At 48.2% G+C, this 17,302-nt stretch overlaps 1 protein-coding gene across 8 annotated transcripts in view; it reads right to left on the bottom strand.

The window, feature by feature from the left end:
• The window catches only part of faf (ubiquitin carboxyl-terminal hydrolase-like faf), a 607,534-nt gene that overhangs the window by 46,539 nt on the left and 543,693 nt on the right, over positions 1 to 17,302 (bottom strand). For all 8 annotated transcript variants that reach the window (XM_072286629.1, XM_072286626.1, XM_072286628.1 and 5 more), the window contains one exon: positions 11,703 to 11,793. In XM_072286629.1, the coding sequence (XP_072142730.1) occupies positions 11,703 to 11,793 (91 nt within the window). The remainder of the gene's footprint in view (positions 1 to 11,702; positions 11,794 to 17,302) is intronic.

Below are 17,302 nucleotides of genomic sequence, written 5' to 3'. Positions count from 1 at the left end.
ATCCTCCACCTCGACGTCACAACAGCGCTCAATGCCTCCGACAGAATATGATGTGCATAAAGTTAACAGCACTGAAGAAACTTCTCCCTCATGTTATCGCTGGGGGTCATTGAAACACGCAGCAAACTCTTGCTGGCATATTTATTTATTTATTTATTTATTTATTTATTTCTTCATACTGCCAACCCTCTCCTGAGGGTCCTTACAGGGAGGGTTTAAATACAGGCAGACCATACATACAGGTGCATCAAGCGGCAGCGGAATCACAAAAAAATACATGTTTAACCATTTTTCAAATTCACAAACATCACTGGCATTTGCCACAAAGCTTGGTATCGCATTCCAGAGTTCAATCACGGCAGGGAAAAAAGAAAAGCGGAACACATCACTGTGAGCAAAGTATGGGCGTAAAACATATTGATGATTAACACGACTGTTTCCTTTTCCTGGAAGCTGCACATCCTTATCTTTGTTGATTTTTAAATGTCCATGTAGTATACTAAAAAACACTTTCAGACAATTTTTTTGCCTTCGTACCTCTAGTGTTTCCAGTTCACAAGACTGCAACATCAGTGTGACGGAATCTAAATGGCGGTATTTTGAGCATATGAAGCGCGTGGCACGAAGTTGAACTTTTTCTAACCTTGTAGTCATTTCTTTCTGATGAGGGCTCCAGATGACTGAGGCATATTCAAGTAAAGGTCTAACAAAAGTTTTATAAGCTATCAGCTTTACATCTCGCGAAGCTTGACTTAGTTTATGCCTTAAGAAACCTAGTCTCTGATTCGCCTTCGAGCACACATTTTCTATGTGCGTATGCCATGTCAGATTATGCGTGACTGTAACACCTAAATATTTAAACTGGTTAGCGCGAACTAACAAATTACCATCGATGTAATAGTTAAAAGGCAGAACGTTTACTTTCCTAGTCATATGTGTGTATGTTGATTTAATGTAGTTTATATTCATACCCCATAATTTACACCATCGGCTGAAATTTTCTAAACAACGGCTAATCCTGAGTTGATCCTGAACATTGGTTATGGTAGAATAAATTAGGCAATCATCTGCAAAAAGCTTCATTTTTACCAGTTCTTCAACAACAGAGGAGATATCATTTATATACATAAGAAATAACAGCGGGCCCAAGACCGACCCCCTGAAGAACACCTGAAAGCACTTGGAGTGGACTCGACAGGCTGCCATCTAAACTTACGGTCTGTTTACGATCACTTAAATATTCTTTTATCCATAGCACTAATCTTTCATCGACACCTATTTCTCTCAGTTGAAAGATCAGCTTATTATGCAGAACTTTATCAAAGGCTTTCGCAAAATCTATACAAATGACGTTAATCTGGTGCTTCTCATCTAAGGCTGCAGCGAGATCATGAACTACTTCAATTAATTGTGTAATGGTAGATAGTCCAGTACGGAAGCCATGCTGGGATGAGTAAAGTATTCAATTCTAGAAATTGTAAAATATGTTTTGCAATGATGTGTTCTAGATGTTTACAACTGATACATGTGAGTGAAATGGGATGGTAATTATTTACAAGTGTCCGATCACCACCTTTGTACACTGGTATAACTACAGCCCTGCGCCAGTCTGTGGGTAGAGAATGCGAATGTAATGATTTCTCGAAAATTATCATAAAGTAGTAGGAAATCCATTGAGCATAGCGTTTCAGAAATTCAGGACAAGTTCTGTCAGGTCCACTAGATCTTTTTTCCATCGAAATTCAGCAGCAATTTGAACACCCCTTTTTTTTTGATTTCCAGATTTTCCATTGGGTAACGTGTAATATAGGGTAAATGCTCGTCTGTATTCATGTTTGTATTATTAGCAAACACAGATTGAAAGAAGTAATTAAAATGTTCGGCAATGTCAGCAGACTTTGTTAACTTTACGTTGTCTTTTACAATTTCTTCAATTTTATCTTTCCTACTGCTGAGATATCTCCAGAATTTTTGTCGAGAACTTTTTAGGAACCCTGTGAATGCCAAATGCTTTCACTGCAACAGAAAGGGCCACATCAAGCGTGCTTGCCGAAGCAGGCAGTTTAAAGAATCGACAGGTTAAAATAAGCGACATGTTAGTACCTTGGCACTCCCACCCAGCAACTTGCAAAGCATGAAACTCGCTGCAGAAGCATGAGGAAAACCAATCATGGTCGAGGTCACTATTAACAATGTACCAGTGAACATGGAACTTGATACAGGAGCCGCAGTGTCAGTCATGTCTGTTTCACAGTTCCGTTTGCTTTTTCCAAGTGCTCCATTTCCCAGGCCACGTCTTACGAACCTACACGAATGAAGCTGCGAAGCTCTGTGGAGTAGCCTTTGTGGTAGTTACGTGCAACGCCCAGCGTCAGTGCCTGCCATTGTATGTGCTGCACCAGGACAGTGAGCCACTGCTGTGTCGCAATTGGCTGCAGCACCTCCGGCTGGTTTGGACACAAATCCAAGGTCTTCACCACAAGGAGCTGGGGCAGACAGGTAGCTCCAAGAAAGCACCTGAGCTCCAGTCCTTGCTAAGTCGCTATATCAAGACCTGTTCAAGGATGAACTCGGCACAAGAAAGGTGATAAGGCTACTCTCTTCAAGGTTGAGGTGAGGCCTAAATTTTTCAAAGCTAGAAGCATGCCTTTCGCACTAAAAACTGCTGTTGAACGCAAATTGTCCAAGCTACAAGAGCTAGGGATAATTAAATCCGTTACAACAAGCCCGTATGCTATGCCTGTCCTGCCAGTGGACAAATGCGACAATTCAGACTGTGCGGTTACTATAAAGTCACGCTAAACCCAATACTCGAGAATGAAAAGTGTCCCCTACCAAAAGCAGACGAGCTACTTGTCACACTTTCAGGTGGAAAACAGTTTTCGAAGATGGACCTGAGCAGAGTGTATCAGCAATCGAAATGAATGACAAGTCCAAGCAATACCTTATGCTGAACATGCACAAAGGTTTATTTTTGGTCAACCGCCTACTGTTTGGCATATCATCGGCTCCCACAATACTTCAGCCCTGAAAGCACTGAACAGAGTAACTTGTTATCTCGATGACATAGTGATTACGAGGCGCACGGAAGCAGAACATTTGCTTAACCTTGCATCAGTGCTGAAACTGCTATCAGAACTTGGATTCCTCCTAAATATTTCGAAGCGCAATTTCTTTTGCGATGAACTGCAATACTTGGGCCATGTGATCATGAAGGACGGTGCTCGGCCGACAGATGAAAAGCTGGTCGCAATCACAAATGCACCGACTCCGACAGATAAGCAGCAACTGCAGTCGCTTCTAGGACTCATAAATTACTATGGAAAGTTAGTTCCGAATCTGTCATCCATACTTTCTCCCTTGAACAAACTTTTATGCAAGACCAAAGCTGGGGAACGAAACGCGGCTTGTCAAAGTATGTTGGTACATGTAAAGAAAATGGTAACGTCTACTATTTTGACTCATTACAACCCCAGTTGGTCTGTGCAGCTGTCGTGTGATGCTTTTGTCTATAGAATAGGTTTGGTTCTGTTGCACATTTCACATCGGCAGGTTCACCCAATAGCTTATGCTTCATGCATGCTGACAAAGGCTGAACAAGCCTACTCGAGAAAGAAGCATTTGCACCTGTTTTTGGTGTCAAGAAGTTTCATTACTACATTTCCGCACACAATTTTAAGTTGCTCAGAAACCATAAGCCAGTTGAGATGATAATTGGCCCTAAAACAGGCATTCCCGCGACAGCAGCTACCAGGCTCCAGCACTGGGCACTTTCTGCATATTCTTTTTCCTTGCAGTATCGACGTTCAGCTCAAAATGTGGACGCTGATTGCTTATCACACCTTCCACTTCAGCAGCCTGACATGATTGGGGCCAAAGAAAATTTTTGCTTTTGTGTTTGGACAGCATGCCTGTCTGCAGTAAAGAAATCGCAGAAGAAATTGCATGTGATCCAGTTTCTTTTTGTCAAGTGGTACAGCACATTTTTTTAGGCTGGCTGACTAACGTGTCTACAAACCTGAAACCATCTTTCTACAGGACACTAGAGCTTTCCTTATATCAAGGTTGTGTCATGCTCGGAATACGTATTGTCAATGCCTCCTTTACTAGATGCATGCCGCGTTGTCCGGTAAACTCGGTTCCTTGCCCTCTCCCTTTTCTTGCTTCCGCGAAAAGGCAACGAGCGCCTCTAATGGCAAACGTCTGCAACTTAGATCACATGCTGCAGCCTCTGAGATTACCATGGCATCTGTCACCGTCTCGGAGGCCCGCGAGAACGCTCGCTAACAGACGCCCGCGTATATCGGCTCTACAAATGCGCCGGCAGAAGCATTTGGCCGCCGCTAAAAGTTGAAAAGGCAACGAGCACCGCCTCACGGAATTTACGCTGAACTAAGGGAACCACCGCTACAATGGGAAAGCGAGTGACGCGGCGGGCATCTAGTAAAGGAGGCATTGGTATTGTGGTACCACAAAAATTTTGTCAATTTGTCCTAGATGAATTGCATGAGGGACATTCAGGAGTGGTACGCACGAAGGCATTGGAAAGAAGCTGTGTGGTGGCCAAATATCGACTATGACATAAAGAGGGTGAGGAGGCAGCCGGAGGAGAGAACCAGCGAGATTGACGTCATTCCCGGGGAGTGTGCCGGCGTGCTGGCAGGTGCTGGTGTGTTTCTTTCCGTCCTGCGCTTTACTAAACGACGCTACGAGACATCTGCCGTTGCTGACTTTTGCTTTTTTTTGCGATTTTCGTGAACTGTGCTTCCTTTCTGTGCTGCGTGAGTGCCACAGCCAAGGGCGCCCAACATGCCCTTGTTCTGTGCAGCATTCAGCTGTACGAACACAGGCGGGCGAGACGATGTGGTGTTGCACATGTTCCCAAAGGACAAGAAGCTTGCAGTGCAGTGGGTCTGTGCGGTGAGGAGAGAGAATTTTGTGCCGACGAAATCAACTGTGCTGTGCTCGGACCATTTTCGCGACAGTGATTATCATCGGAGCTTGGCACCGATGCGGGCAATTGGTATTCCAATCCGGTGTTCCGGAGCCCACATTGACGCACTCGAGAAATGCGAATATTTGCAGCCATGAACGTCTGGTGACACAGTTTTCGCATAGCTGGATAGCCTTACGACCAATGCAGAAACGCGTTGTTGCTAGGCTTGCCCAGCGACATTCGACGTACGGTTGCAGTTACCGTAAAGTTACCGTGTTTACCACACGGCGGTGCAAAAACTGCCTAATATCTGTATGTCAACACTAGCATGCAGCACGCATACTGATTCTTGATTGAGCCACAGTCGCAAACTCGTCGAACCATAGTCTCAATATTGCACATATAATCCCCCTGGCCATCTCGACCTGGATGTGTATGATAAGCAACTTCCATAACTGTACCTCGCAGAACTGTATGTGTGCGCTTTGAAATGCGGTACTTATGTTCGTGATCGTGTATCAACACGCAAAAACCACCGAACTTTAGACAAGCAGCGGCAAGGTGCTTGACATCGCGGAATTGCACCCGTGTTTACAATCTAATGAGAAGCTAGTGCTTCGACATTCTTCCAGGAGCAAGTTCCCAGTGACACTATAGCGCATTTTTTCTCCTGTCATTGCAACGTGCAGCTACATGAAAAAACATACGTACCAGCTAATATTTCCAATGCGCGAGAAGCTGCACACATCGTTCTCGTTGTTGGCACACTCAACATCGTCGTTGCCACCATCGTTTTCTGTATTGGCTGTCGGTTCGATCATGTAAGGCGAAAATACAAGCTGTCCGAGACAACGAGAACGTTCCATAATGCTTATAACTCATATGTGAAGCCAGACCAGAACAGTGTGCTACGCTCTGAAACGGCGGCGCCGACTGGTGATCCCCGTGAATAACGTCACAGCGATTCCGACCAATCACGGGCAACAGCGGCGTTCGCGCGATGCCCCGAGGCGCTGGTGCGCGTCTTGCAAAAAAACGGCCGCTTGCATTTGTTTCCGTCCTATTTAAACTAGATACTCGTGTTCAATGGACTAAAAACTGTACAATGCCACAGGGAATTCATTTTTTTTCGAAAAGTGTTTCATCTTACCTTTAATGGATATAATGGATAATAGATATAATGAACTAATGGGTATAACATTCGACAACTGATGTATAAAAGCCGACGTGCTTGACCCGCTGATCAGATTTTGACGACCGCCAATCGTGTTCGCCGCTATTGTGGGCACTAGTTCACCCAATAAAGCGCTAGTTTCGCCATTCACCTTTTGATTTCTTCAGCGTCACTACCACGTGACAATATGTTCCCAGAAAAAAAAATTTTTCGGCACCAATGATGAGTACGTCGCCAAACTGCAATCGTATGATAACGTTCAGTATGTCCCTAAACTGCGATCATATGATACGTTTTCTGGCTGCTAGATCCTATGTAAATGAGAAAATGCACGAGGCGCGAACGATCGAGAGCAGTATATAGCTGCGCACTATGGCAGCTTCATCACAATACTCACTCGCCCGTCTCGCGTGAGAATGCAGGTGCGCACTTAGTTTCTCATTTCGGTACTAGCAAATCTCCGCATGCGGCATCCACAGCTATCATTGCCAATCCTATTGCGATAAGTATCTTCGTCTATTGCCACCGTTCCCTCCTGTAGACTGTGATTTCCGGGCGCTAGATTCCATGTGAACAAGAAAAGGCGCGAGGTGTGTGCGGATCGGCTACACGAATAGCCACCCGTCTCATGTGAAAGCAACGGTGCGCAAAGTTTCGTATTCATGTACTAGCTTCTCTGCCCGGGTTGTCGCACGCTGCATTCACAGCTATCGGCACCAAACCTACTGCGATAAGCATCTTCACCTATCTGTTTTACAGCGCATGGTGCATAATGCCATTGGTAGCGTACTGCACGTTTTTAGTAGGCAATAATTCAAGTACGCCGCCATTCCCTGCTGCAGGCGTGATGTGGGCATCCCGTTTCGCTGCGGCGAGATCTGGCTTCGCCCACCAGCTCGATTTTGCCTCGGTTTCCCATCGCCCTTTTAAAACACCACGCAATAGGAAAACAGTAAAATGTGTCTGAGGCTGCCAGAGCACCACCACCTCGACGCACGTCAGAGTCTTGTGCTGCAACGATTCGTGCGATGCTTCACATTAGGTAGATGTCAACAATAGTTGAGTCTGTCAAATGTTTTTAGTCACTTTGGAGCGTATGTTTTCCTGGTTAGTACGTTTTTTCCAAGAAGTTTGTCTGCTATGCCTGCACGTGCTACGCAATTTCCTCATTATCATCGTTGTCCTCGTTTTTGTCCTCCAGCCATGACTGTTTCCTGCAGGCAGGAGTCACTGCCGTATTAGACGTGGCCAATCACTTTTGAATGGATACACTACAAAGCAGTGACTCGGAAAGTGCGGCCAGCGACAGCTACCAATATGTGTATGCACCGCTACAAGTAGCACGAACCATTCGTTGAGGGTGCCTCCAGAGCAGAATGCAAGGCTGGGTAAAAGTCGGCACTGCATCAGGCTTGGGAGTACATAGTCTTGGTGGAAGATCATAGGACTGCTTTAAGCTTGGCAGGTTTTGTTTATACCAGGCACGCTCAAAATGAAATGAGCCAATCTGGCCACTCTTCAGCAAGGTCCATTCTAAGCGTCCAGCGGTGCACAGGAACTCGGACCACTTCTCCCGCTTATTGACATCAACGGTAGTGATTGAGCAAGCCAGGCAAGCTGACGATTGATGGGAAACAGTATAGGCCTAGCTCTCTGGCTGCCCAATCCGAGGCTGACGGCCCTTGTGATCAGTCTGCAGCATGTAATAAAGCCCCTATATTCGTCAACACAACGTCTGCACATTTATGTCACTCACAAGTTATAATACCGTTAGTTTACCTGCCCCCGTTGGTAGCAATGAAAAAACACGTTAGCCAGGCGAGCCGTTTTGCAGAGACGATTGCAGCGGTGGCTGCGAGTCAAAATCACGCCAATGATTTACTATTGCGCATAACGTTTTATAACATGACACTTTCGAGGTCACTTTACTCCGAGTTATTTCGTAGAAGAAACAAATTTTAGCTGACTGAGAAGGGTTTAGCTGAAAATTTTAGCGGATTTTTCCGCTGCCCTCAGCAGCATGTGTGGGGATGCGCGACTCTCGCGCGTCCCCTGATGTTTTTCCCGCATAGCGCGCCTCCTGTGGTGCGGCTTCGCCGCGTGGCCGGAGTGGTGCCCGCGGCAGTCGATGTGGTTGGAGCGCAGTGCGAGAGATGGCGCGAGTGTTGCACTGCTAACGCCGCCGACAGGTGAGGTTACTTGGGCGCCGAAAGGAAGGCGCTTGGTCTCTTGGATTCGAGACAGCGAGCGGGACGGACGTGCCGTGCCGCGCGTGTGCCGATGCATGCTTCGGCGAGACCGTCTCGCGTGGCCGCCTTGGAACGCGCCACCGTTGGCGTGACTGTACACGCGAACGACCAGGCGTTGGGATCCAGCATGGGGCGAACATATTCGCTCGCTATGCGGTCGTCGCGGTGAGTCAGACTTCTAGATTTGTCGCGCGCCCATCGGCATGTTTTGGGGATAGCAACTCGGCTAGCAGGCATCGATCTATGAAAGGCGCAATAAATGCCCTTGTGATTGTTTGCACTAATGTGTTGTCGTTCCTTTGTCCCAAGAGTACGGAGGAATCTCCCACACATGAAACTTGCTTGCAGCGCCCGCCTCGACGGCAGCGCGAACTCATGACGTAGCGCTTCCTAGGTTGTTTACAACACAACCTACTGGAACTCCAGATCTACACAGATAACCGACTTCTATGGGAGTTGCCTGCTCTTACTCTCATTCAACTGTCGACCATTGATGTCGCTTCTGTGACCTGTTCATCTGCTACTCTACGGTTGACTGGGACGACGTTGTGTGTTGACAAATTACTTGCACAGTTGACGATTTTTGCGAACACAGTGACAGTGATGTCACAAGGCTTTGATCGGTCCCCTGGATCCAAAAGCTGACTACCTGAAAGTGAAAAATCTTGGTGCATGTAGCCCGCTGCTCTCTAAAATAGTGGGTAATAGCTTCCCTATTGCCTTTTTCCATGCAGTAGCAAACCGCACAGATCTTTCACATTAGGTCACATTGTAGAGTTTGTAAAGTTCATAAAAGTTTCATTGTATACATTGTTAAGTTTGCTTCTGTACATTTTAGAAACTGGAAACCACGAACTTTCGACGACAGAACGATTACCACTCATTTTAACTCTTACAAGTTGCCTGTGAATATGTCACGAGTTCAAAAAGAGAAATACGCATACAGTTTCACTGTGTATGTATGTTTCGCACCATTGTTATGCTGCCGCCGTACCATGCAGAAAAGGTAGTGTTGCAGTTTGAAAAAAGTTCCATGACACAAGGCTTGCGGTGCAGCACGTTTTAAAGCATTGGAATTGCTTTTGCAAGCTTTCAACTCACCTACACGTTAAACAATACAGTAAAACCTCGTTATAACAAAACGGGATGTAACAAACTAATGGATATAACGAAGCAATCGTGACTCCCCTTGAAGTTCCAATAGATACCCATCTATTGAAAACCTTGTTTTAATGAAGCTAAAATTTTCTCGCAATGGGTGTCACGAACCTTCTTTTAGAGCGCAGCTCTTTGGCGCCCGTTCCAGTGTTACGCGGCGCCATCGTGCCTTGCCATAGCCAGCACTGTAGCTGGGGCCAGCGTGCTGCTCTAGCTACGCGGGTTGCTGGCGCCATCTCTTGTGCACGGCGCGAGACTTGCCCTCTTCGCTCCTCCTCCAATGCCACCGTTGTATGGCGGCAATCAGAGCACCGGCTCGGTGGCGGCTGATCTCGATGATATGCTGCTGCCCAAGCCGAAAAGCATAGCTGCCGCTGTTCTCCACTGCATGTACCCCTTCCCCCCCTCATCTAATCCGTGGTGGTGACCACACGAGAGCAAAAAACTAATCCGTGGTGGTGACCATACCGCAAAAAAACTTTGGCCCTCAAAGGTGAATGCTGCCAGGACGGTTAGCAGAGAAAGGTTTGTGTAACCGTGTTGCTTTGTGTCAACATGATGGGTCGGAAAAGGTGCCGGCCTTCGTGGTCGGGAAAAGTGTCATCACGATGCTTCAAAGGCATGCGAAAGCTCCAAGTGAGTTATGTGTCCAACCATAAGGCTTGGATGATGAGAGAAATTTTTGCACAATGGCTGCGGGAGTGGGACGAGCAGCTGGGCAAGCTGAACTGGAAGATATGCCTCATACTGGACAATTGCGCGGCTCACCACACTGCCGCTGCGTTCAAAAATATCGAGTTATGCTTCTTGCCGCCAAACTGCACTGCAGTTGTGCAACCCCTCAACCAAGTAGCTATCATGAACTCTAAGTCAGGCTACCACAAGTGTGTGATTGACCGGATTCTGTTCAATATGAGCATGAAGCGCGAGTCTGCGATCGACTTGTACATGGCGATCGAAATGCTATAGGCTGCTTGGATGGCTGTACCAGCAAGCACGATCGCCAATTGCTTCCGGCATGCCTCATTTGGCGTCAGCAGCGGTGGTTATAGCGAATATCTCGGAATATCTCGACCATGCCCTAGCCTTGTGGGGCACTTTCCTTGACGCTGGTGTTGTGCCTGACTGCGACACCTTCTGCATGCATGTCAGTGCCGATGCTGACGTGGTGACGGGGGTGCTTAATGAGGACAGTGACGAATGTGTGGACGACAGCCCGGAGCTTAATATTGGCAAACCCGACGTACCAACACCCGCACAAGCGCTGGATGCGGCAGACCTGCTGCGCCGCTTCTTTGGCACTCACGATGACGGCGAGGATGGACTCGAAATAGCGGTTGCAGCTGAGAAAGGCATCATTCGCCTGAAGAAGATGTGGCAAAAATCTATCAAGGACTTGTTTTCTGTGAAGTGAGCCGTCAGCTGAGCTGGTGTGCTGTTGATCGACCAGTGATGAGCTGTGTGGCGTGAACAAAGTAGCAATTCCTTGCTGTCTTTTTAGCTTGTTTTTTTTCCGTGCAACGGCCGTTTTCTTTTTTGTGTGGCAGGCTGCTGCTATCGTGTGGCAGGCTGCTTTCTTGCTTGCTAACTGTGGATAGAAATGGATAGTGGCTATAACGAACTAATGGTTATAATGAAGTAAGTACGACCCCCCATTTAACTTCGTTATAATGAGGTTTTACTGTATTATAAAGAAGCTATGCTCACCTTTCTTTGAAACAGACTCTATAAATTTCTTGCATATGTCAAGTGCAGGAATTACTTGTGAATAATTTTACCAGATCCTCTGCCTTTCATTACGTCACAACAGTAAATCCTAATGTGATCTCTGACATTAAGCTATCTGTAATCAACTCAATAAAGGTAGTTTATCCTATGAATCTTTTAAAATAATTCGTCGTCATACTATCGGCATTATTCTAGCAACTGCATCACCTTGTAGTCACACTGCCATCGTCATGCCATCGTTGTCGTTTTCCTTTGCAGCATTTGCTATAAATGGGTGGATGTTTGATTTTCTCTTCATTAATTGCTTCTCTCCACCTTACGGGTTTCCGCAGAACTATTACGTGTATCTAAGAACTAGCCCACATGTGCAGAGAGCACCTGCTTTGAATTCTCGCAATGTGGTCATGAGCCGAGAGGAGATTTGTGACCAGGAACGACAGTGCATAAAGTGACTCACTCGAGATGGGAGGGCAGAGTGGCGTGTAAGGGCCGTCCCTCGCAGAGGCGTGCGCCAGGAACACCACGATCTTGGCAAAGGCACTGCGCACCTGCACGGCACCACCAACAGGCTCTACTGGCGTTCCATAGAAGAGCCTCAACGTAAAAGAACACAAACATAGCAAACGTCACCAAGTAAGTGAAAAGTTTGCTTGGCCATGCTGCTACTTATTTATGTATACTGCAGCCCCGCTGCGACTGTAGCAGCAATGGGGAAAACATATCGAGTGCAGTGAGGGTGGTACAATTGCACTTCGAATTGCAAAATTATGCTTCAATGTTTCATTTTCACGTGTAAAAGTCCAGGCATTTCCTCAACCAGAAAACTGGAAAAAAAAAAAAGATTCTAATGTAGGTACTTGAAGGTACTTGAAAAATGAAGCATGTAGGTACTTCATTTTTCCGTTCGTGGCTAGGTGGCTAGAATGGGGAGCTGCGAAAAGCGACCACCGTAGCCTGGCCCCAGGCGGTCGCACCGACGGCAGCACGGGTGCTGCTCTCTGGTCTGCATTGTTGCAACAGTGGTGTGATTGAACTTGGGCAGCCCCATTTTATTTCGTGACAACTTATCCCATGCCTCTCTTGGCATGCACAATCTCCCGTAAAGCTATTGGTGTCCAGCACTTCATGATTGGTCACCCTCGCCATTGCGGCAAAAAGCTGCTGCAGCACTCGTGCTTTCATTGCATAAATGCATTTAAGTGCATGAAAATTTTTCCTTTAAAATACTTTTTCCGTCCCTTGGCATGAGAAGTGGTTGGTATCACGGTTCAATTTTTAAATATTGCTTGTTTTCCATATTGCCTTTGCTTGTACCCAAAGAACTATGCACGCGAAAAGCATGTCTGGTGAGCTCAAGCTCATATATTTTCTTAGAGGCATTGATTTGCTAAAAGCCAATCACAAGAGGAACCATTTGAAATTGAAGCTGCTGTTACAGGGACTTTCTTTACCAGCAAAAGCTGCAGTGGAACTTGTTTTGCTGAGGCAGTTTGGGCACTGTCTATCATCTGTGTTGTGCTGTGGTATAAGCTGGAAAATACAAAACTACAGTAGTACCCTTCTAGTATATTTTCCACGGGAATGCAAGAAAAATACATAGTACCCGGGAAATGCGTCATGCGAGCACACTGTTAAAGGTGCCCTCAAACACTTTTCACGCCACCATTTTTGGGACGGTTGGAGAATGTAACAAGATGGCAGCTATGGGTATGCAGTACAAAGTTGTTCAGTCAGTATAGAAATTTCAATACAAAAAAATAAATATAGAATAAAATACATGCCCTCAACTTGAATTTTGTGCGGCCCCCATTTTTTTTTACATACTGACATAACGCCTTGCTGTCAATGGTAAGAGCTTGAAGCACCTACATTGCGCTCCGTGGTTGCCCATTCCATGTTCACAGACTCTGGTGTGATGGTGTTGCTGTTACCATGGTAACAAACCAAGTGCAACCACGCCACAGTATTTTGTTTACATTTTCGAAGGGAAGGCCACAGTTAATGAGCTCCCCTGATGATAATGACCAGTCGAGCAACTTGGGACTTTGCAATGTTATAGTGTGCACAGGCAGTTCAAAACAGCAACGCGAACAATGAAAAGGGTGCAGCAACAATGATGCACCGAGTGTAGAAACTTGCACTGCTTTACCAACACTAACAATTGTACTGCACATGCGAAACGATTGGAGCAGCGGCTGCAACGAAACAGGACGCAGTCTAACTGTCCAATATCTTTGCTGCAGGCCGTATCTCCGTGCCTCCCCTCTGACGCAGCAGACGGCCTCATCCTGCCAGCTACCTAGCAGAGTATACTGCGCATACTCAGCAGGCTGACTGCGCTTCCCTGGACTACGGCGCCTGCGCTTGCTCAGCTGGAGAGGCATCTATATATAGGGGACCATTCAGGTACCGGCTTCACTACTGAGCAGCGGCTGCAACGAAACAGGACGCAGCCTAACTGTCCAATATCTTTGCTGCAGGCCGTATCTCCGTGCCTCCCCTCTGACGCAGCAGACGGCCTCATCCTGCCAGCTACCTAGCAGAGTATACTGCGCATACTCAGCAGGCTGACTGCGCTTCCCTGGACTACGGCGCCTGCGCTTGCTCAGCTGGAGAGGCATCTATATATAGGGGACCATTCAGGTACCGGCTTCACTACTGAGCAGCGGCTGCAACGAAACAGGACGCAGTCTAACTGTCCAATATCTTTGCTGCAGGCTGTATCTCCGTGCCTCCCCTCTGACACAGCAGACGGCCTCATCCTGCCAGCTACCTAGCAGAGTATACTGCGCATACTCAGCAGGCTGACTGCGCTTCCCTGGGCTACGGCGCCTGCGCTTGCTCAGCTGGAGAGGCATCTAGATATAGGGGACCATTCTGGCACCGGCTTCACTACTGAGCAGCGGCTGCAACGAAACAGGACGCAGTCTAACTGTCCAATATCTTTGCTGCAGGCTGTATCTCCGTGCCTCCCCACTGACACAGCAGACGGCCTCATCCTGCCAGCTACCTAGCAGAGTATACTGCGCATACTCAGCAGGCTGACTGCGCTTCCCTGGACTACGGCGCCTGCGCTTGCTCAGCTGGAGAGGCATCTAGATATAGGGGACCATTCTGGCACCGGCTTCACTACTGAGCAGCGGCTGCAACGAAACAGGACGCAGTCTAACTGTCCAATATCTTTGCTGCAGGCCGTATCTCCGTGCCTCCCCTCTGACGCAGCAGACGGCCTCATCCTGCCAGCTACCTAGCAGAGTATACTGCGCATACTCAGCAGGCTGACTGCGCTTCCCTGGACTACGGCGCCTGCGCTTGCTCAGCTGGAGAGGCATCTATATATAGGGGACCATTCTGGCACCGGCTTCACTACTGAGCAGCGGCTGCAACGAAACAGGACGCAGTCTAACCGTCCAATATCTTTGCTGCAGGCCGCATCTCCGTGCCTCCCCTCTGACGCAGCAGACGGCCTCATCCTGCCAGCTACCTAGCAGAGTATACTGCGCATACTCAGCAGGCTGACTGCGCTTTCCTGGACTACGGCGCCTGCGCTTGCTCAGCTGGAGAGGCATATATATATAGGGGACCATTCTGGCACCGGCTTCACTACTGAGCAGCGGCTGCAACGAAACAGGACGCAGTCTAACCGTCCAATATCTTTGCTGCAGGCCGTATCTCCGTGCCTCCCCTCTGACGCAGCAGACGGCCTCATCCTGCCAGCTACCTAGCAGAGTATACTGCACATACTCAGCAGGCTGACTGCGCTTCCCTGGACTACGGCGCCTGCGCTTGCTCAGCTGGAGAGGCATCTATATATAGGGGACCATTCTGGCACCGGCTTCACAACTGAGCAGCGGCTGCAACGAAACAGGACGCAGTCTAACTGTCCAATATCTTTGCTGCAGGCCGTATCTCCGTGCCTCCCCTCTGACACAGCAGACGGCCTCATCCTGCCAGCTACCTAGCAGAGTATACTGCGCATACTCAGCAGGCTGACTGCGCTTCCCTGGGCTACGGCGCCTGCGCTTGCTCAGCTGGAGAGGCATCTAGATATAGGGGACCATTCTGGCACCGGCTTCACTACTGAGCAGCGGCTGCAACGAAACAGGACGCAGTCTAACTGTCCAATATCTTTGCTGCAGGCCGTATCTCCGTGCCTCCCCACTGACGCAGCAGACGGCCTCATCCTGCCAGCTACCTAGCAGAGTATACTGCGCATACTCAGCAGGCTGACTGCGCTTCCCTGGACTACGGCGCCTGCGCTTGCTCAGCTGGAGAGGCATCTATATATAGGGGACCATTCTGGCACCGGCTTCACTACTGAGCAGCGGCTGCAACGAAACAGGACGCAGTCTAACTGTCCAATATCTTTGCTGCAGGCCGTATCTCCGTGCCTCCCCTCTGACACAGCAGACGGCCTCATCCTGCCAGCTACCTAGCAGAGTATACTGCGCATACTCAGCAGGCTGACTGCGCTTCCCTGGGCTACGGCGCCTGCGCTTGCTCAGCTGGAGAGGCATCTAGATATAGGGGACCATTCTGGCACCGGCTTCACTACTGAGCAGCGGCTGCAACGAAACAGGACGCAGTCTAACTGTCCAATATCTTTGCTGCAGGCCGTATCTCCGTGCCTCCCCACTGACGCAGCAGACGGCCTCATCCTGCCAGCTACCTAGCAGAGTATACTGCGCATACTCAGCAGGCTGACTGCGCTTCCCTGGACTACGGCGCCTGCGCTTGCTCAGCTGGAGAGGCATCTATATATAGGGGACCATTCTGGCACCGGCTTCACTACTGAGCAGCGGCTGCAACGAAACAGGACGCAGTCTAACTGTCCAATATCTTTGCTGCAGGCCGTATCTCCGTGCCTCCCCTCTGACACAGCAGACGGCCTCATCCTGCCAGCTACCTAGCAGAGTATACTGCGCATACTCAGCAGGCTGACTGCGCTTCCCTGGGCTACGGCGCCTGCGCTTGCTCAGCTGGAGAGGCATCTAGATATAGGGGACCATTCTGGCACCGGCTTCACTACTGAGCAGCGGCTGCAACGAAACAGGACGCAGTCTAACTGTCCAATATCTTTGCTGCAGGCCGTATCTCCGTGCCTCCCCACTGACGCAGCAGACGGCCTCATCCTGCCAGCTACCTAGCAGAGTATACTGCGCATACTCAGCAGGCTGACTGCGCTTCCCTGGACTACGGCGCCTGCGCTTGCTCAGCTGGAGAGGCATCTATATATAGGGGACCATTCTGGCACCGGCTTCACAACTGAGCAGCGGCTGCAACGAAACAGGACACAGTCTAACCATCCAATATTTTTGCTGCAAGTTAGTTTTCATTCTTTTCACTGCGTCCTATGCTATTGTTGCGGCTGCTGCTTACAAGTGTGTCTCTTGTTTTTGGTCCGTTTTCTGCGATGCCCACCTCGCTAAAGAAATTGACCATCTGGAATCGCTGCTTAACGATAAGCTTGATGCACTTGTCGACAGTCTGGCTGCCTAGACTGGGAAGAGGCTTGAAGACCAGGGAATTGGCAACCTTGCTTCTCAAGCTGAAAGCGTGCGCTTCATGAGCGAACAGTGTGACACATTCAAAGCGACATTCAGTGAACTGGTAACTACTAACAAAGCGTTAACTTCTCAGAATCAAGCATTAACCAAGAGAATCGCAGACTTGGAACAGTACAGCAGAATGAATAACATCGAAATTAAAGGCATTCCATCATCACAAGGAGAGGAATGCTCTGCGATATTGAAGAAGGTTGCCGATGCAATTGAGTGTCTAATTTCTTCTGGAGACATTGACGTAGTTCATCGTGTGGCCAGCAAGGTGTTGGACAGGAACATCATTGTTCATTTTTGTTCACGTATCAAGAAGAATGAATTTCTTTGCAAGGGTCACAAAACTCGTCTGCGATGCTCCCAGATTGGCTTTTTTGGTAGCACTGATAATCCCATTTACATTAACGAACACCTCACAATTGACAACAAACGTTTATTCAGCAAGGCCCTTGCACTGAAAAAAGAGAACAGCTGGCAATTATTATGGACTGAAAATTGC

The sequence above is a fragment of the Dermacentor andersoni genome, chromosome 2, assembly GCF_023375885.2.
Source record: "Dermacentor andersoni chromosome 2, qqDerAnde1_hic_scaffold, whole genome shotgun sequence".
NCBI lineage: Eukaryota > Metazoa > Arthropoda > Arachnida > Ixodida > Ixodidae > Dermacentor > Dermacentor andersoni.
The sequence above is the reverse complement of the archived record's forward strand: the minus strand, read 5'-3'. Positions and strand labels throughout refer to the sequence as shown.